The following is a 24,707-nucleotide window of genomic DNA, read 5'->3' as shown; positions in this document are numbered from 1 at the left end:
CTGGACCAATAGGGATCCTCGGAACCCCTCGGCCTTCTGATACTACGCTGTTTCACACGGTCGGATTAAAGCAGTAATTGCGTTTAAGCTCAGCGCATATGACAAACAGATCATAACAGCTTGGCATATAAGCGTTCCACTATTCTCTACTTCCCCTCCTTATCCCTCACCCACACATTTCCTCAGTGTTGTATATTTGTTTTCCTTGTCCTTATTTTCTATCATTATGGCCATGAAGAGAAAACTCGAGGATGATTCTGAGGACGTGTCACCTATCGTATGTCTGTTCCCTGTGAGCGCTCGACGCGCGCTAGTACTGACTCCGTGACTGCCTTGTAGACAAAACAAGTGAAACTCGTTCCTTTTCCTCACATTCAAGGCGAAGTCGATGCTGTCATGTTCGACGCTGAGCCTATGTACCCCGACCTTGTTCACAGTCGTCTCCAGTCGAACGCAAGCTCTATATCATCCAGTGCATCGGACTCACCTGTTACCGACTCTCGTATGTCCATCTATGTTTTTATGTCCTTTTACTCATTCTTACCTTCCGCGTCGCGTCAGCAGCCTATCCCACATTCGACCTTTATCCTCTCCCTTTCTTCTCTAATGACGGCACAGTAGACCCAAATTCCCACAACTTCTCGTACTACTCTCGACAAGTCTCAAATTCTCAGGTTGGCCTTCTTCAACCTTCAAAAGCATTTGTCCATCATGGGTATGTTCAACGTTCGCGTTGAGTAAAAATCCATCTCATCCTTCTTGGCTGTTTCAGGACAAATTGCACTCAAATACCTAAACTCCGCATAGCCTGTGCTTCCGGTGTAAATGGCCAACGCACTATGTGGAGTCATTGTGAACAATGCGGCGCAATATCTATGGTAGAAAGCGACTAAAGCGCCTGAAACTGACACTTTGCCTACAGAAAATCTCTCTTGCTCCAGGGTTCCTGCTTTCTCTCTGCTTGTTGTTCTTGATTTATTTGACTGTACGATCTCTTGCCAACATCGAAACACCGCCGCATTCACCACTGCGACCAGACCTTTGCGGACTTCGACATCGCATATTTATTCGTCTTCGTCTTCGCCTTCGCCGTCCATTCCCTACACTTCTGCACTCGGTATACAAAGCAATTCGACTAACCGACTGCTCGTCCCTCCTCACTCTCCAAAACACAAGGGAATATATATCAGTCACTTATTTGTTCGTTCGTGCTTTCTTTCCGCTCTACTGCCTCGTCTATATTTAGAATCCATTACCTGTATCATATAACGAATGAAGATGTGCACATTGGTTGTTTATTATTTCCAAAGCGTGCAAACAGCGAACATCGTGAACTGTCAAGTGTATGTTGAAACTTTGGTGATGGCGTTGCTTGGGGCCACGCTCATAAAGGAGCAAGCGACGCATTGGGACCATCGGCCACCTCGGCATGCCCAAACGCCAACAAATGACTAGGCGGTGACCGCTTTTGCAGCTACCTCTTTGAACACCCAGTGAAGTCATCATTGGATATTTTGGCGTTTTGTTGCCTTATCTTTCGCCAGGAAAAGATCAACCCCACCGGCTCCTGATATTGATCTTGAGCAAGCAACTTAATTGGTGAAATGGCATCGCTTCTTTACTTCTTTTTCATGGCCGGTCAGCTTTTTCTCCCACCAACTGCATATATAAAGGTATCCGCAAGAGAACAGCGCTCTTTGAGGTCATCGTCTCGAGGTTCCACTCACTGCTCTAGGGAACGATGACAGTAGCATCGGACACAGGAAAAACCAGCCTTCCAGACCTTCAGCACCATGCTGACTATGTCCATAACGTCAATGCAAAGCAAGTCGGGACATTAATTCCTTCCAAGTTAACAAATGATGTTGACATAGACCATCTTTTACATAGAATACAAAATCCGCTTCATGGCATACCTCGTGAAGAACTACTTTCTCAAGTAGATGCCTTTGCCCGCGAATACGAAATGCAGGATATATTGGAGTTTCTCCAGAAAGGCGCTTTACTCGCTCAAAACCCTCGTCAGCCGGAATCTATTAAAGAACTCGATGAAAAAGACTTGGAAGTCATTCGTCGCGAGACCTCTCGTAAGTGAATGTTGAACCTCTCTCTACAATGTCGTACCCATTATCCTTTAGACCGATGGAGTCAGCCTAGAGATCTTTATATGACGGTTATTCTATGCTCCATTGCAGCCGCAGTACAGTGAGTCGTCATCAACTTGGGAAAGCTTTTCCAACAACAGTCTAATTATATACAGAGGGTGGGATCAAACAGGTTCTAATGGCGCTAATCTTTCTTTTCCCATCGAGTTCAATATCGACCCGAACGTCTCTGGCCGTAATGAATGGATTGTCGGTGCTATCAATGCGGGGTAAAAAAACTCTTCGACTCTTTTGCCTCTTCTGACAGAGATTAACATTTCTTCGTATTTCACTGGTAGACCATTTATCTCAGCACCCCTTTTAGGTTGCTGGTTGACTGATCCACTTAATAATTTTCTGGGACGTCGTGGGACAATCTTTGTTGCCGGCATATTCTGCACTTTCTCCGTCATAGGATCTGGGTTCGCACAAACGTGGCCTCAACTTTTTGTAAGACCTCTGCTACCCAAACCGCTTGTTGAATAACTAATAATTTACTAATTTTATCTAAGGTATGCCGCCTTTTGCTTGGCATTGGGGTAGGCGCCAAAGCGTGCACAGTCCCTGTGTACGCCGCAGAAAATACCCCCGCGTCTGTCAGGGGAGGCTTGGTTATGTCTTGGCAAATGTGGGTATGTAACCCAACCGTCTTCCAACATTATTTGTAGGCACGGCTTCATCATCTAATAAACTTTCTCAGACCGCTTTTGGTATTTTTCTAGGTTTTTGCGCCAACCTTGCTTTGTTTCAAATTGGAGCAATTGCATGGCGACTGCAGCTAGGCTCGGCATTTCTACCAGCTGTCCCTCTTGTTATTGGCGTTTACTTCTGTCCTGGTATGTGCACCCTCTATACTGTTCTTATCATCCATGATCAAAGCTCATTTCTGAAGAATCACCGAGATGGCTAATGAAGAAGGGGAGGTACAGAGATGCATATGCGTCGTTCAAAAGACTCCGCAACAGCGAATTGCAGGCCGCTCGTGATCTTTACTACGTACATCGGCAATTGCAAGAAGAGATAGGTGTCGCCTCAGGAGCGTCGTATGTCTCTCGGTTTATCGAACTTTTTACTATCCCTAGAATACGTCGAGCTACCCTTGCTAGCTTTGTTGTCATGATCGCGCAGCAAATGTGTGGCATCAACATCATCGCCTTTTATTCTTCAACGATCTTTGTGAATGCTGGCTACAGCACTAAATCCGCATTGCTCGCATCTTTCGGATTTGGTCTAGTGAATTGGGTGTTCGCGTTCCCCGCTGTATGGGTGAGTACCTTTTTTTGTGGGGCAGATAGTTACATTAAATCATCCCCAAGACGATTGATACTTTTGGGCGTCGAAACTTGCTGTTGTTTACATTCCCAAACATGGCCTGGACATTGCTGGCGGCTGGATTCTGCTTCTTTATTGACGATAGTAGCAGAGCCAGAGTTCCGCTCATCGCCCTCTTTGTTTTTATATTTGCCGGTATGTCAGTGTTGATTCAAAAGGCTTGTCCACTACATAACGTGGTCTATATTAAAAAATAGCATTCTACTCTCCTGGAGAGGGCCCGGTGCCATTCACATATTCCGCAGAAGTATTTCCGCTTACTCATCGTGAAATGGGAATGTTGGTCCTACTTTTTGGTTCAAAGAGATGTGTAGCATGTCTGATTGTATCCCCAGGTCTTGGGCCGTGGCTACTAATTTCTTCTGGGCAGGAGTTCTTTCGTTGACATTTCCGCGTATGTTGGGAGCCTTTGGTTCTGTCGGAGGTGTGCATTTTTGATCGGTTAATGTCAGACTGCAGGCACTCACAACACTCCGATAGCATTTGGCTTCTATGCAGGCATGAATGTCGTCGCATTTCTCATGATATTTTTCCTGGTTCCTGGTATGTCCAACTGGCGTAATTATGTGAATCTTGTAATCCTCAATTTCTTGCACTGCTCCTTCCAGAAACTAAGCAGCGCACCCTCGAGGTTCGTTATGGTTCGTTCTGTCTCCCAGTAGTACAGGGAACTAATTAAATGCATTTCGATACAAAGGAATTGGATTCCGTCTTCGCAGTTCCAACCAAGAAGCATATCAACTATCAGGCCACAACATTTTTGCCATACTTTATTAAGAGGTGGATATTCCTTCGTAAAGATGAGGCACTGAAACCCCTCTATGATTTTGACGACATCGACTCGATAACTGTGTTCGAAAAAGGGGCGCATTGAATTTACTATTCATTCTATCACTTATTCAATTTTCTCTTGTCGATGGAGGAATATGACATAAAGATACGTATGTAGTGTTCATGGCAAGTTTTATGTTTTTGAGGTTGTTTTATGAAATACGATTTCTGCTCTGATCAACCCAACCGTTCCCAACTCGGTAAGTAATTTACGTAATCAATTCTTGAGTAAACTTCGTTCTCTATAGCGGTGTTGTGAACGACCAATCAACGGCCTTAAAGTCGACTGAAGTAACCAAGTCATTTAGGTCAAATGTACGCCGAAGAATAGAATTAAGACTTAATACCTTTCTCATTCTACCTCTCGTCTCGTTAGCGATCTTACATCTGGATAGTTTCTGTAATCAGCAAGAGTGTGATAATGACCCAAACGACCATGTTACAGTATGAAGCACCCTGTGAGTCGCCTTACAATCTACATCGGTTTCTGATATTTTAAAGCTCTTTTCAGGGCCTGTCCACAGTCTTGACTGGTGTAAATCATCTGCCCCAGGCCAACAACTGCGCCCGCGATCGGCCTTCCGTCTCGGGGTTGGATCCTTTACAGAAAATTATCAAAATCAAATCGCAGTTGTAGGCCTGCAGGATGAACGAGTTCTAGTGGAAGACGATTTTACCGACTATCCTGATTTTGTTACTCTTTGTGAGGCATATCATGGATATCCTGCCACTAGCCTTCAATGGCAACCAGCCTCTGCCACAAACCATCCTTGGTCTCAAAAGTCAGCAGTGACAGAGCTTTTAGCCACCACTGGTGACGCTTTGAGAGTTTGGGAGTATAGTGGTGACGGTTCTTCAAATACATCATCCTATGTGGGACGACCTCCAATTTCCTCGGGACACAGTTTGACGATGAAAACAGCGTTATCGGGGGTGTGTACGCGATCTATACATTGACTTTAGACTTGCCTCACATATGTCCCAGCAGTCCAAAGTCCAGAATCAGTCTGCAGGCGCCCCCCTCACAAACTTCTCTTGGAACGAAAAGTCTCCCAATCTCATTGTAACAGCATCCATCGATACCACATGCACAGTGTGGAACATTGATACATCAACAGCAATGACCCAGTTAATCGCGCACGACCGTGAAGTGTACGATGTAGCATGGTTACCTGGGTCAACAGATATATTCGTGTCTGTAGGCGCTGACGGCAGTTTACGTGCCTTCGATCTTCGTAGCCTCGAGCATTCAACCATTTTGTATGAAACCCCGGCGCCAAAGACTATTCCACCTCCCACCTCCAACCCATCTGCAACTGCACGTCCTCCTACCTCCCCGTTACTAAGAATTGCTTTCAACCCTTCCGATTCAAATTACATGTCTACCTTTCACATGGATGGGTCGGACGTCCAGATTCTTGACATGCGAAGCCCAGGGCAACCAGTGATAGAGCTACGGGGTCACCATGCACCCATCAATGCTCTTGGGTGGGGTTCCGCTGAGCGTCCTTTGTTGGCCACAGCAGGTATTATATAGCATTGACACTGTCGGTGGAGATTAACCTTTATGACATCTAGGCGATGATTGTCAAGTCCTTTTATGGGATCTGGTAAATTATACTCAAGGAGCTGCTTCTCCTCGAAGTGCAGGATCACGTTTGAACTCTCCCCGTCCAGATGCCAAGAAGAGAGTGGTCACCGAACCAGTCATGGCATACACGGCCGCCAGCCAAATAACCAATCTCGCATGGTCGCCCCAGATCCAAGGCATGACAATGAATTCTGGCTATTCAACTACGAGTGGAGAGTGGTTAGCCATTGCCTCTGGAAAGACAATCAAAGCATTGAAGGTATAAATTAACGTTTTAATTAGCATCTTACCATCATCTCTTCTACCCGATACCCAAAGCCGTGTCATAAATTCTTTGTAAAAAATAAAATCGAATCTTTATCGCGTCACCAGCATTGAACAAACTTCGCGACGATCGAGTCCTGACGACGGACATGTTGACAACAGGAACGTATAAAGTAAAGTAATTACTGCGATGAACGTATCCGTGAATGTGAAGCGTTGGCCTTTTCTGATCTCGTCTCAAGAAGCGCATGGCTAGTAATAACTTCACAATACATTCTATCCCAAAAAAACATGATTGAAAAAACTGCAATCGTGCCAATCTCAGCCAGTCTCCACTGATATTCGTGTTACATTGGAATTCGCCTCTGTAATTGGGCATCTTGAAAGTATCTTGAAGCACTGTTTTGTTGTCATTCGCCGATTCGCCGGAGTCCTCCACTGACCGAGCTTTGAAGTTTTTGAATACAGGTGAACCGGCGTTCGTATGGATACTACATATGTAGATAGCTATCTCATCTCGATCTCATGCCTGTGCCTAACCATATAAACAGCCAAAATTTGCTAAAATGCAAACCTAATTGACCATGCCAAGGTCGAGGTTACGCGTGGGCTCAGCAATATCACAATTCCAAACTGAGATGAACAAGAGAATTATGATCCTTGCCATTTGCAACATCGGCCTCATCGAACCACGAAGTAACTCTCAGTTATACAAAACATAATCCTCCAGGCCTACAAAGACATGGATCAAGGTGTCATATTCGTTGAATGGATTATCAAAAACGTCCGGAGAGACCTTTAGATCTATTCGAAGCTTCATTTCAGAGAGCTCTGGCTTCCGCCGCTGTATTGTACGCAGCTGAGGTATTCTAGCATCTCGACGCGACCCTGTCAACAACCTAACTGTCGCCCTAGGATAAGATAACTTATCTTGCATGCGGGTGAAACACTGCTAGGGGCCCATATTCGTTCTCGGCTTATCCTTCGTATCCCCCCCCACACACACCTGTATTTTTCTCCAACTTGTCAGCCATGCGCTACTTTGATGGGTAGTCCTCATGGCATCGATTGTGTCCGACATATAATGGAGCAGAATACCTTCGGTCTCATTGTTGGCTCTATCCTCTCTTCCAGGCTAGTAAGCATCCGAAGATGGCCTCCACCTTCGAGTCCCCCAACGCTGTTCGTCGTACGGCGTCCGCCTCTTCTTCTTCCTTGAAAGAGAAAGAGAAGGCAGACGTTACAGAACCTGCCGTTTTTCTGAGTACGGACGAGGAGGAAAACGGAAAATCTTCTGGTAAATATGAGGTCTATAGGCCATACATTTTGGGGGCAACAGCACTCGTCATTCTGGGATGGTGGATCAGTGCAACAGTGCTGGAAGCAACTAGACACAGATGGTATGGCTTATTTCTTGCTATATTTGTTCTACACTTACCGGCCATAAAGGATCGTTCAGACTCTGTTTGCATGGTTTTTTATCCTGTTCGTATTGTTTTTGTTTGGCAGGTTGGATATTGCTGACATTTTATCCTTTTTTCAAAGTGTCATTGCTTTCCGTTTCATTCCAAACACTGTTGTCACTAAACCGGTGGAAGCGTTTTGGGCTCCCTGCGTCTCAAAGCCTTGGTTCGCGCTAAACTACAGGGCACGGTTAGCGTTTGGCTGGCTCTGCCTTCTCGCCCTGGTCTTTGGGTCAGCATTCGGCTTCAAACTTACCAACGTATGCATCATGTTGTCTGAAATGTGTCCTTAGCTCATAACAGTCAATGTATTTGAAGGGCGCAACCTATTCTGATCGAGGTATTCCTCTTGTCGGACTTTTCCTCTTCCAATTCGGGTTTTGGGCATCATCCAAAAAGCACAGCGCTGTTCCTTGGTATGTATATGCTTCTTTTAAAACACGACTTATGTTTAAGGTGCCTTAGGCCGACTGTAATCGTTGGTCTCATTCTTCAGCAGGCTATTGCCCTTTTTGTCCTTAAGTCAGGAGCCGGTTTTTCCATTTTCAAATGGATCGCAACACTCGCTGGAGACTTTTTGGGGCGTTCTCAAGCAGGAGCACAGTTCTTCTTTGATGAAGAAACATACAACAAACATTGGTTCTTCATTGGCACTGTGAGCCCTTTGATTCTCTTACTTGAGTTTAATTAAATCTTTGCATAGCTGGGTTCTATTATCTTCTTTATTGCATTTGTTCAAATGCTTTACTATCTGGGTGTCATGCAATGGGTTATTGCTAAATTGTGAGCATCTTTGGTTTACTCCAGGACCAAAACACAATTTAATATTCTATCAGTGCCTGGTTTTTCTTCAAACTGATGAACGTATCCGGTGCCGAGGCCGTTGTAGCGGCAGCTTCGCCTTTTGTTGGACAAGGTATAATTTATTCATCGCGATTCTTCACCATTCTCATCGATTTTAGGCGAATCTGCTTGCCTTGTCCGTCCGTATGTGGATTGTAAGTTACATCGCCCTTATCGTGTAATCTGAAATCCTGACGATGTATTTATTATCCAGTGATGACTGAATCTGAGCTTCGTAAGATCCTTCCTGTTCATATACCTCTTACAATTATCTCATCTTTTTATAAAGATGTTACTATGACGTCGGGTTTCTCCACCATCGCTGGTTCAGTGTTGGTTGCGTATATGAACCTCGGAGTGCCCGCAACAACTCTCGTCACCTCCTCTGTAATGAGTATTCCCGCGTCGCTTTCCATAAGTAAGATGAGAAGTCCGGAGCTTGAGGAGCCTCTTACTCGTGGTAACGTCACCATTGATCGCGGTGCTGAGGATACCAAGAATCCCCCAGTAAGTAATGGCTCTCCTCCTGAAGGTCTTATTCCGTCTGTTTTAATAAATTCTGCCAGGCCAACGCCATCCACGCTTTCAGTCAGGGCGCCCTATTTGGGTTGATAGTGGCGGGTCAAATCTTGTTGGTAGCAGTAAATTATGAACCTAAACGCTTACTGATGTATCTTAATTTCCAGGACGAACGTACTTACCGTCCTTTCACTTGTTGCAACGTAAGTTAACTGCACATATTACGTGGAAAAGTTTTAAACACTTCATTCAGGGTCAACGGCCTCTTGACCTGGGTTGGCCGTGGCTTTGGCATCGGTAACCTCACACTGGAGTTGATCCTTGGTTACGTTTTTTATCCAATCACCTTCTTTTTGGGAGTCCCGCGATCCGAAATTTTGAAGGTTGGACAACTCTTTGCCAAGAAGCTCATTGCGAATGAGTTTTCAGCATACGAGGACTTGAAGAAATTGAATGATGCAGGCAATATTTCCGCTCGCGCATATACCATTGCTTCGTACGGCCTCTGCGGTTTCGCCAATCTTGGATCCTTAGGCATTCAAATCGGAGTCCTTGGAGCTTTGGCACCGTCAAAAGGAAGGGTTATAGCCAGAATAGCCTTTTCGGCCATGGTATGCGGCTTCCTTTGTACCTTGCAAACTGCCGGCATTGTGTATGTTTCATTCTGCATCTCCTTTTTAAATATCTGACAAGCTTTCTGTTAGTGCTATGCTTATTTAAACACGCTAATCACCTAATTTAATTCATATTCCCATTATTATATTATATCCGAGGGGGGTGTTACAATAAGCGTAAAGCAACTGTGTAATTAAGTATCAAAACTAGTACAGTTGCAAATATTTTTGGTACCCATTATAAAGAGTACAATGAACTGTGTCATACAAGCATACCGCTGCGGAAATAGGAAATTTGGAGGTAAATCAGATGAGAATGTAACATAAGATGTACTCGTAACGTCTGAGATATACGCTGATATACGTGAAAATTGAAAGATGTTGTATTTCTATATACTACGAAGCTCCGATTCAATCATCACTAGTTTTCACAAGACACGCGGATTCACTTGATGAACGCCCATGATCAGAAATAGCCTGCAATTTCGTTTTCTGTCATCTTGTCCAATCCACGACGGAGAGGCAGCAGCAACAACAGCCTCCGCGTCGGACATTTTCATTAATTTGAAAATCGAAGAGCCAACCACTTTGGAAGTTACGATACGTCAGTTCGAATTTATGAGTATCAGTTAGATAAACCATTGCATATACGCGAATAGTGCATCATTTGGATGAAAGCGACGAAGAAGATAATGGAGGAAAGCTATGTTCCGCTAGGGAAAAATAAAATAATCAGAACATCCACTAAATGTAGTATTGACAAAAAACCAGTTTTTTTGCACAGTATCTGCATCGAAGATAAATCATTGTGCTCCTGCCAAAGCGCCAGCAAATATAGCGAGCCATTTAAACATTGAAAGACAGTTCCAGATTTCAGCCCGAACAATGCAAAGGCTTGCTGAATAAAAGGCCCGACTATGATGGTTGGCCTAAGAAGATCCAACTTTTGGGGCGAAAGATATGTTTACTGAGGGCCACGCTATGTGGTTGCGATGCCTCGAAGTCGCCCAAAATCCGAATTAGAACACAAAGACACCCAGTTTGCTGATTGCACACTGGTCACCATAGCTCTTTTGTTTACGGCATGTCGAAGACTCGAAGGCACACATAATTCCTGGAGTATGAATCCAACTAAGCAGAACCAAGAATAATAGCTAGAAGACAGAGCCACCCTAGAGCATGGCTGATCCTGTAAGGGAACTTGTACCATGGTGATTGTAGTAACATTTAGAGAAAAAGATTTGCTCGGACACGCCAGGCAAAGGCGGTGAACAAGCGTCTGTATATCCTTAGAAGTTAATCAAAAGCTGGAACTCGGGACAAGATTAGGAAATACTTCATACTGAATATTCCTCTATAGATATTTGGTCGCCCTCTTTCCTGCCTCTTTCTGCCTCCGAGTTGCTATTAACCCATCTTACCTAGCCACTTCCTAGCCATCCTCCTCAAACCCTCCATGATGGAGTATGTCCCTAGGCTTGAAGTCACGTTATCTTGGCGCTCGGGTTGGTCAAGAGACAGCGCTGAAGCCTTGCTGAAGCCCCACACTCGGATTGCACTCGGACTTGCTATTGTTGCTTGACTTTCGCTCAACCCCCATCATCTCCACACATTTGCAGCTCGTAGGGGCGATACTATACTCAAAATGAAAGTGCCTTTGGTTTCTGTGGTGTTTCTATCATCAATCGTTCTTGTGTCTTCATTGCCTCGGCTCACACCACGCCCTCTGGTACTTTGGCATGGTCTTGGTTCGTACACTCTTCGCTGAGTGTTAGCCACATGGATCCCTGCTTCGAATCTCACATCGTGCTGTATAGGTGATTCTTACTCTTCCCCAGGGATGCTCGAATTTGCATCCCTGGTCAAGGATGTTCATCCCGGGATTTTCGTTCACTCTGTTTTTATAGAGGAAGATTTTGATAAAGATAGGCAAGCTGGTTTCGTATGACTAATTCGAACGCTTTGCGTGGAGATCCTATGTTAACTTCCTTTCTACAGTATGGGAATATCAACGAGCAGGTCGAATTTGTTGCCACACAACTCGCAGGTATTCCAGAGCTTAAAGGAGGGTTTGATGCCATAGGATTCTCTCAAGGTTCATAGTTTCCTTTTTGCTTCTGAGCGGTCACCTAACGAGGTGCAGGCGGACAATTCCTTCGTGCTTACGTTGAAAGGTATAATGACCCTCCTGTAAACAACCTCATTACATTTGGATCACAACACATGGGAATATCGGATATTCCCGTTTGCGGGAGATATGATTTACTTTGCCAAATTGCTCGGCGGAGCGCAAAGCAAGCCGTTTACGGAGCATGGGCTCAAAATAATCTTGTACAGGTAATACGTTCAGTAAAAAATCATGAACACAGATGAATTTACTGTATCTAGGCTCAATATTTTCGTGATCCGTGGAACATGGAAAAATACTTTACCGCCAACCAGTTTCTTACATCCATTAATAATGAAGTCGCTGCGACCCGTAATGCGACATATGCACATAATCTTTCGTCCCTTAACAACCTAGTTCTAGTTCTCTTCACGGAGGACAAGACGGTTGTTCCAAAGGAAAGCTCTTGGTTTGGATCCCAGATTGTCGAGGAAGACTGGGGCAGATCTGAGCAAGGTGTATTAGCCGCCACGAATGTCATTTCGGAGCATGCCATACTACCTTTGAGGCGCCAGCCCATATACCTCGAAGACTGGATTGGACTACGTGAGCTTGATGCACGTAATGGAATCGTGTTTGTGACATGTAAAGGGGAGCACATGCAGTTGAGTGGATGCTGGAAGGAGTTGGTCATCAAGTATGCTGGTAGTGGAGAGTGATATCATACTCCTGTAATATTATGAGAGAAGGAATAATTTATAAAACAAATCACATTCTTTTTCAAGGGAAGCAGGATCACTGAGAGTAAGCATTTCCTTGAACACTAATATCAGAGTCGCGTCGCGTACACATAACACGTGATCTTTATTGTTTTGTTGATGCCCAATGCCACTGGGCATTGTTTCGCTCTATTACTAACTCATCCCAGTTGACCATACTAGACAAATTACGCGTTGACGCTCTGCTCACGTCTCGCGGATGAGTAACTAGCCCCGACACGTCAATGGCCACATACACCTCCACACTTACACCCCGTCGTAGGATGGTCAGAAATCCTCTAGCCAATTTCGATAGGAGCGGCCAAACTGTATCGACCTCGGAACCTGGTCCTTCTCGTCTACCCGAACTTTCTCAGATCATCGACGTAAACCTGAGCGATATGTCTATGTCCCACACCACTGATCATACGACTCGCTCCAGTGCATTAATAGCGCCCACCGTTACTCGGTCTGAGGCAACACCTGCCGAAAAATTGCGTGCCTTGCTCAACGTGCTCCCTCACGAAGTAACTTCTACCGCCCGTGTCCCATCATCTCCCAAGCAATATTTGTCTGAGAGGGATTCTGACTACGATATCACTGGACCTGCAAGTGCGACAAAAAGTATTGCACAAGAAAGTGTCAGGAATCTATTTTCTAATGCGCGTCGGGATCCCGACACCCCACAAAAGTCAATATCTATGCATAACGGTGCCGACCACAGCGACGTTGAACCTACCCATAGATATGTTCGAGATAGAAAAGGGAAGCAGAAAAGTTTGCACAACGACAGTTCCGAATTACAGGATCGTAAGTTATCTTGTCATTATTTTCACTTTTGGCACGCTGATTGCAGAGAGTAGAAACACCACACTTAAGTAGAATGTCAACTCGTAGCAAGGCTCCCGTCACAATGGAATTCTTGCGCGAGCGGTTTAGCGATTCTGTTGTTTCGCCCGAAGATGCAGAGCTACCTGACACTTCCACAAGTGAGTTCTTGAAGAGCTTCAATATTACCATTTCCTACTTATTTACTATATCTGAAGATCGTGTCGGTAACCAAACATTTCTGCGCGATCTTGATGCGTACGGTCACTCTCCCCCCATAGGAACGAGTACTCCTCAGCAATCCTTGAGAATGTCTTTTAATTCACAATTTCATTCGAGTGAGTTTAACAATGGCACGTAGGCGAAATGCGCATATCTAAGTCAGGGAATCTAGATTTACTTGAATCCGACACAGAGATGCAGGATGCAATCGATGGATTAGGCGAATACGACGAAGTCACAAATCACCGCTCTGGTAAGTAGATAACCTGGCCTTCTACTCACAATGTCTCATTTCACTCAAAGTTTCGCCCCCACCGACCATTCGGAAGGGATATAAATCGTTACTGGACAAGCAAAACGCTTCCCATCCTCGACAACAGTTCGATTCCGGACATTATCTACATATTACTTGTAAGTTCACCGCATATTGCTCCAATATTACATCTCATATCTCTTATAGCTCCCCAATCTAAGACAAGATCGATATACAGTCAAGAGGAACAAAATGAAGTCGATGCAGTAGAGAAGTCCCTCAAATCTGATTTCGACCGAGATCAATCTCGCCACGAGCGCCGACAATTCAAGTGCGATCAAGCAAATGAAGAAGAAGAACTTGACGAGGTTGAGGACTCGCTCAAAACTGATTATGAATGGAATAAATCTCAAAGCAGAGATCAATATCAGGGTCATGAAAACCAGGCAGTTGAACAAGCGGAAATTGATGAAGTAGAAATTTCTCTCAAAACTGACATGGAATGGGATCAGTCACGAAGTCGACATGAACCACTGTATAGCCGTTCCAATAGTCACCAACACCAGTCGACCACTTTATCGTCAATGGAGCTGACTGGACCTCTGGGAGAGCCTGCAGCATTCACCCATAACAAACGGGCCTCCAGATTTTTGAATGAAGACTGTGAGCCTCGTATCATCTTTTCTCTAAACAGTTATTCAATTAGCTGTAGCCTATCGAAATGACAAAGACGGTGAAGACAAAGAATGGCCTAGGTCAGTGCATCTACTGCATATCCTTGCTGTCCAAATGACTATATCTTTGACACAGTCCCAAATACGGTCACCGCGCATCTTCGTATACAGAACCACATATCCAATCTGTTACGGATCTTGATAAGCCATTCGCCGAAAACACGAATGACCAGCATCATGTTTGGAGCTCGCCTTCTAATCTAGTTTCCGGTCAACAATCAACTCTGACTCCACGCCCATTTTCAACCGTCCAATCCAAAAAATTAGGTGATTTCGACAAAATACACAATCCTACAAGTGAGGACTACAATTCTTTCGGCAGAATGTCTCCTTTAAGCTCTCGGACTGTAAATGATATCTCAAAAGAACTATCTCGACCACCAAGTCGCACCTCCTCGCTGCACGCCATTGAGAATACGTACTTGAACGAGAGAACAAGTACCCGATCTCCACCGGTCTTAACTTCACCTATTACTCCACCGGTCACAAATAACCAGAGATTCAAATCTGCCACACCGTCTTCCTCAAAGTTGTATGCAACACCTTCCGTGCCAAGAGATATAATCGATACACCGACCAGGTCACTGCCTACGCCCTCGGCAGCAAATCCTTTCCATGATTCGGGCACGAAGTTTGCATCAACACCACTCCGCGAACAAAGCCCCACTATACCCAATCATCAGACGTCCGAGTCATATATGGAACAAAAAAAATGCAAAGAAGGTTCAGAATTTGATGGTATGTTCTGCATGGCTTTTTTTTACTATGTTTATTGTCTAATGAAGAACCATCAGACCTTAGAGAGACTGATTTTTCATCAAGAGGGGACACCCCTGAAGTCTCACAAGTACATGGTCATAGTTCGGATTTTGTTTCTTGGTCTAGCGTCAAGCAAACACCACGCCTAGCCTCTACTCCTTTAATAAAAAATGACACCCATCAACCCTCGCCGGAACCATCAGTATCATCCTCCACCCCCCCGAGACCTCCCTCCAGAAGTTCTAGGCGAGAGTATGAAACCCCGTCTCCCCCCAAAGCTTTGCCCGACCTCCCAACACCATCATCTAGTGACGAATCTAATCGCAGCGCTTCCCGCACTAATCCCACACCCTTGAGAATACAGAAGACACCTCAAAAATCGACTTGGTTACAAACTCCACGGCCTCCTGGTGCATGGACGCAAACTCCCGAGCTTTCTCGATACCCTTCAAGTGATAGCGAGTCTGATATTCATTCACAAAACCGGATTGCTCGAAATGGGAAACAACGAGACAGTGCCGATAGTAGACCTTTGTATTCCCAAACACCGACGAATCGCAATAATCGTGTCAATTCTGATGTTCTGAACACCATCAGCAAAACGCCTATGCCTCCGGGAAGCTGGCTTTCTACCCCAGTTCCCATTCTCAACCCTGATACCCGGGCTAAAGTGTCCGACTTTCCAGAGAAAAAGATAGGGCTCCGCACGCCAATGACTTCGGTGTCGAAAGGGTTAACGCTTGAATCACAAACTCCTGGTGTTCCCGGTGGATGGTTGAATACGCCTGCAACAAGAAAGAGTATTTTGAAAGTTCGCTTCGATGCTAGTCACATCGATGACCTCTTCCCTCATCAAGATAACTTTGACTCGGCCATGCAAGCAGAACATGAAGCAATACCACCACTATCTCCCTCTATCCCTCGCAAATCTAAGGGGCCTAACATTCGCGTTGTTGATGCATTTGGTAGAGAGCAGGATACGATCGAATCTAAAAGCACGGAACGTAGTCAAAGTAAACCTCGTGTAATCGATGCAATGGCGAAATCCATTGATCAATCTTACGAGTCACAGACTGAGAATTCAGCTGATGAAATGCATTTCACTTCTCGCAACGAGTTGTTGAGGCACATTCGGCACGGATTGGACGATCTCATTGAAGAATTCGACGATCAAGTCCAGTAAGCATTTTCTTGATTTTGCCCTCATTAACATTTACACCCTACTGTTTTTTAGATATGGCCCTGAGCCTGATGCAGACCGAGTTCGTATTGAAGAGCTCAACACGATATCAAGTCAGGCTCGAAATGCCCGAGAGCAATTGCAAAATCGAAGTGCACATTCTAAAGTTGCTTTGGCACGAATGTCCAAACCATTCAGTGCAACATTATGGTTTACCAATCGCAGACTCTGGTGCACGGTGGCCCTAATAAACCTTATATTTGTGATAATTATGTTTCGGTATGTCACCATCTTTACTTGCGAAAGGGCGGTCGCTTATACTGTGAATAGAATATCGGATTATTGGGCTAGACAGCGATACCTTAACAGTTACTTCGATCCCTTCAACCCGGAACTTTATTTATACTTATCTAATTCTGATCATTCTCTATATCTTCTGGACGATGATCTATCCCGTACCTCATGGACATCCTATGCTAGGACACTTTTGATTGGAGGAAGGACTTCGTGGTACAACTGGTTGCAGGTTACTCGAGAACTTCCATCTTACTTGTGGAGTATGTGGGCAAGCGACCCAACAGAGTCTCTAACGCCACAAAATGGCAGCACATGGCTTCCCTCGTAGAATCTTTTCTTTCTTTATCGTCAATTAATCTATTTATTATATGCACATGTAAAATACCTTTGTATTCTTATTTGTGGTAGCCGTGTATCCCAGTAGTTCTCAACTGCGATGAGAAAACGGATAAACTATGAGCCATGGAAAAAAATCGGGGTTCCCGATGACGTCATGGGTCATTGCCAATGTGCTAGTTCCCTCGATCACTTAATCGCACCGCTTGTTCATTAACACGCCCCTCCTAAAATGTAAATAATTAAGATTCGAGAGGGTCAACCGTTACCAAATACGTTCTTCGCCTTTTATTCCCACTCTTTCACATTGTAACTTTTGAAAGCCTGGAGCCTATTCCATTCAGCTTAGGTGCAGGAAAATATGCCCATGGATTATCATGACGGTGAACAAACAAATATGCCACCACCGAAGCAGCGGAACTATATCAAGGCAACGGCACATACCTTCATCGAGAATCGCACATCTTTCCAGGAGCAAGCAGATTCCTCTGGTTCAGAAAGTACAGCAACAAATGTATCAGATGGATTCAATTGGTCAGAGGAAGAGCAATCGCAGAACGATGGAAATACCGAACCTATTCGGTCGAAAAGAGGCAGACGCATGTGGCTGGCATTCATGAAGCTTGCTAGGCCTATGAGGGTTTTTATCATTGGAATCATTGGTGTCGCAGTTCTGATCACTCCGCTCGTCGTCGTAAATGTGCGCTTCCAGGATAGTCTTATAAAAACCCAAGTCCATGTTTGGTCGTTATGGTTTTCTGTTACATGGGCTGCTAGCTGTGGCACGTATCTCTTGGTGGATATGGTCCCTGGTATTGTCATTGCCCTTGCTGGCCTATTCGGAGGACAAACAGAACGCCTGAAAATCCAAGTAGAGGTAGGTTTTCAATATTTGTGGACGCTTTGCCAACTCATAGATAATTCCAGCTTGTTCTGGCCGTAAAGGCTTGGTTGAAACTGGCGTTAGACATTGCATGGGCTTGGATAGCATTGTCTGTCATTCGCACTTTATACAATCCATTTGGAGCCTATTGGACAATCGTCAACCGTTTGATGCAGGTATGGTACATCGATCTCATGTGTCTGGCGTTTAACTTGGCCATGCAAGGCTTTTTTTTCTGCAGGGATCATTATCTTTGTTGAAAAACTTTTCCTACAATTTGTAGCCATCAACTTCCACCAAAAGGCTCTTGCTGATCGTTTGGCAGAAAATCAACTTGGTCTGAAAGCGTTAGATTATCTATCTAATGTTCACCCGTACTCTGCGAAAAAAGCTGCGTATAACAAACGCTCCCACAAAGCAACAGGCTCCACAGCAACATTTGATGGCACGACATATCGCGCAGCGAATACAACGTCCTCCAGCAATGAAACTTCCCCCATTGTTAGCAAAGAAAACAGCTCTTTCGTGGACTCGAAGATTTCTACCAAGGCAAAAACACCTAAAAGAAAGAAAAAGATGACTAGTGTTATTGTTGACCAAGTATGTTTAACACACCCTATTGAATATGGTATTCATAGCGTTAATCAGGTCGGCGAAGCAATTGGACAAGTGGCTCTCAAAAATTCCAAGTTCAACCGCAAGGGCGGTTACGGTGGACTTCATTCTGCTAGGAGACTGGCGCGAAAATTGTTTGCGGCCCTGAGTGATGTCAATCCGCCACGGTCTCATCTTGTCGTTGAAGGTTACTTATATTTTACTGAACTTCTCCGCACGTGTTCATCGTTTTCGTTGCAGACTTTTATCCCTACTTCCATTCCACTGCAGAGGCTGTAAGTGACAAGGAATATTTGTAGTCACTTCCTTTTCTCAAAAATCTACCATACAGCATGAAGCTTTCGCTCTGTTTGATAAAGATGGAAATGGGGACATATCTAAGCGTGAGATGCGTGAGGCCGTTCAGCGTATTTATCGAGAACGCAAAGCTTTGATATCTGGACTGAAGGTGCTACTTGTCCTTATCAATATATGTGGATGCTAACAGGGTATTTAGGATGTTGGTTCGATAGTTGCCAAGCTCGATGCTGTACTTCTATGTGTTGCACTCATCCTTATAGTCTTCATCTTTCTCCTTATTTTCAATCGTTCCAACACCCTCGCCTCTCTTGTGCCGTTGGCCACAGTTGTTCTAGGATTTTCCTTTGTCTTTGGGCATTCTGCTCAGACACTATTTGAATCTGTCTGTAATTTTTATCTCTATGTGGTTGGCTAATGTTGACGTATCCGAACAGTTGATTTTCATTTTTTCTACTCACGTCTTCGATGTTGGAGATCTCGTGATGATAGATGATCAAGTAAGTGTTTCGTTTAACTCGTTTGCAGCAACCATGTAAACATCTTCCAATTGCAGGTTTTATTCGTGAAGGAGTTTGGACTGTTTTCAACGACTTTCCGCCGTGTGGATGGTCAAGAAGTTATTGCTCCGAATTCACTGTTATCGAGCACAAAACTTGTACACAACTTGCGACGTAGCAAATCCATGTGCGTTTGCCAGAGTAATATATACCATTGTGGAATGCTGACCATGGGCTATGAAGGTGGGAAACAACACAGTTGATGGTTTCATACGACACCCCAATGGAAGCTATCGAACAACTGCGATTAAAGATAATTGCCTATATGAATGCAAACAGTCGAGAGTGGTCAGATTGTGCATTGAACATTGACAAAATGCAATATCAAAACGCCATTTACCTCAATGTGAGCATGGAACGTATGTTTGTTTAATTGCAGCTGTCTGTGTCAATACCATTGACATTATCTGTAGACCGACCGAACTGGCAGGACTGGGGAGGCCGATGGACTCGAAGAACAGCATTCATGCGAAATTTGAAAACTATACTGGAGGAACTTGAAATTCGGTACACCATGCCAATCCAACCAGTTCTGATGCCACGAGGTGATCCAACTGCATCACGACAAGGTCCACCAATACAAGATCCTCCTCCGAGCAAGTATCAGAGTGATGCGTCTGTGCTTGGAAATGCCGGGCTTTTCCAATCTGGAGATTATGGGCGCCCTTCGGGACCTTTGTTTAGATGAGATTAGCCAGCCAAATATTATTAGACATTTTAGTGTAGAAATAATAAAAGACGGCATTCGTTTCGTTCTACATGCAAGTAGAAATCCAAACATTACTGTCGTCACTGGAATTCTTCCAAGAGGAAGATGTATTTCCAAGAGACGCGATCCACCCTTTTGCCACCTCTACTCCCAAAGCATGCACATCGTTACAAGAGCTACTCAACGTCACTGAACAGGTGTCCCATTCACTGCAGGCCTATGGGAGCTCCACTCAATGGTCGAATGCGAAATTAACTTCTCTGCTGCGCCAGCATACATCTATTGAACATACATCCTACTCTGTCAGCTAGCTTTCCTCATACAAGAATTTCTCAACTCACATGGCACTAGTCAGCGAGGAATGTCCGGCATCTCATTGACTCGCTTTCCAAACGTCCAGACGTACTTTACGGCGAAAATGTCCCACTACTTGAAGCCTCTTTTCCCCAGTGGTGCATCGAGCAGCTTGCTATCTGGGGTAAGGCCATTGGAATGGAAACATTCACTGAAAACAAGGAAGGAGGTTATACTGTTATGCTGGCAGGAAAAGTGCTGCTCATCGATGTCGACTTTTCGATCAAGCACGAAAATCCGTTCAAGCCAATTATCACAGTCGCAGGGGTCAAAACATCGAATGCGCTTCTTGCTGGCAGTCCGAACACTATCACGTTCACAATGCTCGACACTTTTCTAACAGACAGCATCGAGAAGTACTGCGTAGAAATGCAGAAAAGTGAAACCACTAGGAACACATTGTACGCTGCCACCCTTCGAAGGAGTGTGTTGAACAACCTTAGGTATCTTGTGTTGTTGGACCGATTGGCTAGTCGGAACGACGGGGGTGTTCGTTGGTTTACCGACATGGACGAGCTTTGTCCCACCCTGTTCAGCGTAGCTACCACCGAAGCCGAAGCCATCTCAGCGTAAGAGCTTCGTTAGCTATCAACAGACTGAATTTAAAAATTGCCTGTAGGTCGTTATCAATGCCCAAAGCCCCTCTGGACATTTTCCTCATCCGTTCTCATTCATTACCCCTTCCGTATCTCACTATGCCCTCTATCTCTTTCTTAACGTATCTATCTCCCGCGGCCTATCTCTCTCTCATCCGCAAAGCATCAAACCAGCCTGATCCCTTAAATTATCCTCCTCTTGATGTCAGCCTTTCTGATATCAAGTCTCATCTCGATGTTTTTGGAAAAGGTGTCACAATAGCCACATTGTATCTCGAACAACTGTCAGATGCCCACCTGTACTCCCAGTCAATACTTATGTTGGATATGACGATTAGGCCCACCTTTCCACTTTCTCCAACCTCTGTCCAACTGGATCACGCTTTTGTACAGGTTGATCACTTCAATGCTGGTGTCGAGTCTCAAGAAAACAGCCAAGCATCTGGACCATATTCGTGGGTGCTGGACTTTACGGAACGCGGCAAGCGACCAGGGGTTGTAATGAGTCAATCAAGATTAAGAGCAATTGAGCTAGTGGTCAATCCGATGAGGGGGTCAGATGGTATAAATAATGTAAATGTTATGCTATCGTTTGGTACAGGAAGTTGGATTGACATTCTGGTATGTCGTTCGTTTCATATGAAAGAGTCGACTGAAGATAAGATGAAACGCGTAATACAGCTTAACACTGGAACTCATGTATCCCCAGAACGATACACTGCGTCATTCGTACGTTTTTTTGGCCAGACCTGATGCGTTCAATCAAATATATTTTTGTGATGGCAGAAATCTCCAAATAATTTGCATCCACCTCTTCAACTTCGGCTCACTGCACCTGAAGAACCTGGATTCATTCTCGAACGTATACTGGTGCGTAATATGAAGGAAGTTTGGGGGATCCTGGAGGCAAGTTTCATATTAAAGTTTTGATTAGAGCTTTACAAACATTGTTTAACAGGTTGTGAGAGAACAATGTTGGCTTAATGAAGTTCTTTTGGGTTGTCATTGGATGCCGGAAGGGTTAAAGTCTGAGGAAGAAGATGTTGTCGATTCATCTACAGCAACGGAGGAGGAGCTGGAAGCTGTCCTATCAGGTACTCCCCACATCGAATTGCAGATATAGGATCTTCTGACCTCAGACTTAGGAACAAATATGCCTCACAAAATTCCCGTCAATGTATTCTTACCGACCGGGATGCCGGCCACTGATAATCTATTTGGACCTGCAGAGCTCAGTTTTGCACCTGTATCGGGTCCCAAGATTTTGATGACTTCTCCAGGGAGGCTCCCAATTTCCGGTTTGGTGGAAATAACCGTAGCGCAGGATGAGACCAAACCTCGCGGCGTATCAGTAGAGGTTCAGGGTGCGATGGGCTCTGATATAAAGATCAGTGATTTAGAAGAAGTCTGTCGTCGTGGAGGTACTTTGGGTCTATCCGGGAGGGTATGGGCAAGTAGCCACGGCATGTCTTCATAAGGTCTCTCTGGTGGAATACTTATACAACTGTATTACAAATGTGCAACCCATAAGAGAACATAATCTCAGAACCTCCCCTCTCATTCAATATCAGGCTTTTGTACAGAATCCTGGGACACTGTTTGTGATAGGTTGCTATCGGGTACTGAATGTGGCCTTGAATGGGATTCTATGAAACCTGTCGCCTAAACGCCCATTGCCAATATAATAAAGGAGTATTAATATAAATGAATGAATACCTTGTCTTTAATTTTGCTACCAATGAACGAGGTGCCAGATTTCACCGCTTCGTATGCGGTACTTGCTTGCATCTTTACATTGTCAACCTTTTTTTCAACACTTAGTTTCTCGGTCACGGCCAAAGCGCTAGATTCTGCGCTTTTGCAGACAATATTTGCATGTCCTATCGCATCTCCAGCCCTCCTTTCGAGTTCCAGTCGATCAGATATTGATTGACCAGCTTTGAGACCTAGGGATGTTAGCTCTTTCAATAGACGGCCAGCGACTGAGATGATACGCTGTGCGCCATTGTCCCTATGTTCGTTTCCTTCTTCTTGTAAAATAGCCGAGATATCGTCATACGCTTTCCATATGATAGCAGTGGCTTCCTCGGAATGAGGAAGAACCAAATCACCAATGGCATCAAATATCTTGTCGAGAATCACGCCTGCAAAGGGAATAGAGGCAACATAGGCCTTTGCTGCCTCTCGAAGGTATCGTACAGCTTGTTCTTGAGCATCTCTAGTGAGACACTCCCGCGACTGTCCAAGCAATGCCATGGCCGGTTTGACTCTATCCACCGCAACTTTTGCACCAGAAAAATGATAATACGCATATCCTACATAGTAGTAAGCAATTTAAAAATGCATATATATCCACGACAAAGTCTAGGGGCACCTGCCAAAGCGATGGAACCTATGCCCACAAAGCCTCCCAGAAAACCTCCCAAAAAGGCACTACTTGGAAAGAGCCGTTTGGTCGAAGATTTAACAGTAGAATAGCTTTGCCTGAAATATAGCCGATGAGCTTGCTTCGGAAGGGAGACACTGGGCGCAATAATTCGGAATAACATATCAAGTGTTACTTATGATGTCAGAGCGTTGAACTGTGTGCGCGTAATAATGACCTGGCCCGTTAGGCAAGGGTTAGGCATCCTCTTCGGCATCTTGGCGGAAAGGAACAGAGCCTTTCGGCAAACATTCGGCTACAATTTTGCCAAATCCTCAAACCAACTCCGAACAATTGCCTCTCTGCTGAATCACAATTCACAAGTCTTATTCCAAGTTTCATGGAGTGATTTTGGCTCATGTCTTTTCAAAAAAAAAAAAGGGAGAATGTGGTAAAATGGATGTATAGCACATGAAGACCTAAGCTTCAGGGATCTCGACGTCTCCAGAGTTGATGCCGTCGATGATATCGTGGGGAGGTTGTCCGTCAATAGTGCATCCAATGCTCTGAGCAGTACCGAGAATCTCCTTCACACAACCCGACAGTTCCTTGGCAAGCGACTTCTCCTTCATGATGCGAGCAATCTCGATGATTTCATCGAGGGGAATGTTACCAGAGTGCTTGATATTCTTTTCCTTCTTGCGATCACGTGGGGGCTCTAATAGTGATAAGAATTGAAGGGCTTAGTCCAGGATATTATAGCAGGGAGATGTTCGAACCTTTGAGGGCACGGATGACAAGAGAAGAGGCGGAGGGAACAACGGAAACAGCAGCTTGTCGGTTTTGGATGGTGAGTTGAACAGTGACCCGTAGACCTTTCCAAGCAGAGGTAGCTTTGGCGATATCTTCACCGACCTTTTTCGGTGACTATGACGGAAAATATGAATATAAAACCGCAACACTCAAGTGTTTAAGAGGCGTACCAGACCAAGAGGACCAATCTTGGGGGCCAGGGCGGATGAGGCACCGACTTCACCTCCAGTGGCACGGAGATAGATGATTTTTATTTCATTGGGGTCCTGTCAGGAAAGAGCTAAGTAGCGAATACGGAAAATATAAAGAATACGATGATTACGAGCTTGGGGGCCATTTTTGATGTGAGGTGAACGGGCTGGACGACCTTGGAGACCGACGACCACACTACAATGGGACCCTCCACGAAAATTAAGGTTCAAACTCCGATCCTCAACTGT

General features: G+C 44.8%; 8 protein-coding genes across 8 annotated transcripts; 7 read left to right on the top strand and 1 right to left on the bottom strand.

The window, feature by feature from the left end:
- Window positions 1-226: 226 nt before the first annotated feature.
- Window positions 227-856, top strand: JR316_0002175 (uncharacterized protein; the record flags this gene model as incomplete). The annotated part of the gene is made up of 4 exons (XM_047887970.1): window positions 227-277; window positions 340-502; window positions 565-715; window positions 808-856. 4 exons carry the CDS (start codon window positions 227-229, stop codon window positions 854-856), a joined length of 414 nt encoding a protein of 137 aa, XP_047752893.1.
- Window positions 857-4,728: 3,872 nt separating this feature from the next.
- JR316_0002174 (DDB1- and CUL4-associated factor 7-like protein) lies at window positions 4,729-6,163 on the top strand (the record flags this gene model as incomplete). Its single annotated transcript, XM_047887969.1, has 4 exons — window positions 4,729-4,765; window positions 4,819-5,240; window positions 5,293-5,833; window positions 5,886-6,163. 4 exons carry the CDS (start codon window positions 4,729-4,731, stop codon window positions 6,161-6,163), a joined length of 1,278 nt encoding a protein of 425 aa, XP_047752892.1.
- Window positions 6,164-7,314: 1,151 nt separating this feature from the next.
- Window positions 7,315-9,707, top strand: JR316_0002173 (Solute carrier family 28 member 3; the record flags this gene model as incomplete). Its single annotated transcript, XM_047887968.1, has 14 exons — window positions 7,315-7,562; window positions 7,612-7,647; window positions 7,708-7,885; window positions 7,944-8,041; window positions 8,091-8,280; window positions 8,329-8,408; window positions 8,462-8,541; window positions 8,588-8,623; window positions 8,683-8,703; window positions 8,758-8,975; window positions 9,035-9,099; window positions 9,155-9,190; window positions 9,241-9,639; window positions 9,692-9,707. 14 exons carry the CDS (start codon window positions 7,315-7,317, stop codon window positions 9,705-9,707), a joined length of 1,701 nt encoding a protein of 566 aa, XP_047752891.1.
- A 1,539-nt stretch (window positions 9,708-11,246) lies between these two features.
- JR316_0002172 (Palmitoyl-protein thioesterase 1) lies at window positions 11,247-12,427 on the top strand (the record flags this gene model as incomplete). Its single annotated transcript, XM_047887967.1, has 5 exons — window positions 11,247-11,349; window positions 11,419-11,543; window positions 11,600-11,696; window positions 11,745-11,938; window positions 11,990-12,427. 5 exons carry the CDS (start codon window positions 11,247-11,249, stop codon window positions 12,425-12,427), a joined length of 957 nt encoding a protein of 318 aa, XP_047752890.1.
- A 284-nt stretch (window positions 12,428-12,711) lies between these two features.
- Window positions 12,712-17,067, top strand: JR316_0002171 (uncharacterized protein; the record flags this gene model as incomplete). Its single annotated transcript, XM_047887966.1, has 10 exons — window positions 12,712-13,276; window positions 13,330-13,455; window positions 13,513-13,632; window positions 13,689-13,769; window positions 13,820-13,927; window positions 13,977-14,432; window positions 14,482-14,524; window positions 14,580-15,241; window positions 15,298-16,441; window positions 16,497-17,067. The coding sequence occupies 10 exons, from the start codon at window positions 12,712-12,714 to the stop codon at window positions 17,065-17,067; spliced, it is 3,876 nt and encodes a 1,291-aa protein (XP_047752889.1).
- Window positions 17,068-17,436: 369 nt separating this feature from the next.
- JR316_0002170 (Mechanosensitive ion channel protein Msy1) lies at window positions 17,437-20,118 on the top strand (the record flags this gene model as incomplete). The annotated part of the gene is made up of 11 exons (XM_047887965.1): window positions 17,437-17,952; window positions 18,003-18,134; window positions 18,184-18,558; window positions 18,607-18,760; window positions 18,814-18,848; window positions 18,905-19,021; window positions 19,070-19,255; window positions 19,308-19,370; window positions 19,427-19,557; window positions 19,614-19,789; window positions 19,844-20,118. 11 exons carry the CDS (start codon window positions 17,437-17,439, stop codon window positions 20,116-20,118), a joined length of 2,160 nt encoding a protein of 719 aa, XP_047752888.1.
- Window positions 20,119-20,189: 71 nt separating this feature from the next.
- JR316_0002169 (uncharacterized protein) lies at window positions 20,190-22,566 on the top strand (the record flags this gene model as incomplete). The annotated part of the gene is made up of 6 exons (XM_047887964.1): window positions 20,190-20,441; window positions 20,491-21,062; window positions 21,113-21,818; window positions 21,876-21,959; window positions 22,048-22,183; window positions 22,235-22,566. 6 exons carry the CDS (start codon window positions 20,190-20,192, stop codon window positions 22,564-22,566), a joined length of 2,082 nt encoding a protein of 693 aa, XP_047752887.1.
- A 1,367-nt stretch (window positions 22,567-23,933) lies between these two features.
- On the bottom strand, window positions 23,934-24,604 carry JR316_0002168 (60S ribosomal protein L12; the record flags this gene model as incomplete). Its single annotated transcript, XM_047887963.1, has 4 exons — window positions 23,934-24,172; window positions 24,234-24,381; window positions 24,438-24,533; window positions 24,590-24,604. 4 exons carry the CDS (start codon window positions 24,602-24,604, stop codon window positions 23,934-23,936), a joined length of 498 nt encoding a protein of 165 aa, XP_047752886.1.
- Window positions 24,605-24,707: the final 103 nt, after the last annotated feature.

The sequence above is a fragment of the Psilocybe cubensis genome, chromosome 2 (genome assembly GCF_017499595.1).
Source record: "Psilocybe cubensis strain MGC-MH-2018 chromosome 2, whole genome shotgun sequence".
NCBI lineage: Eukaryota > Fungi > Basidiomycota > Agaricomycetes > Agaricales > Agrocybaceae > Psilocybe > Psilocybe cubensis.
This window is presented reverse-complemented; position numbering and strand designations above follow the sequence as displayed.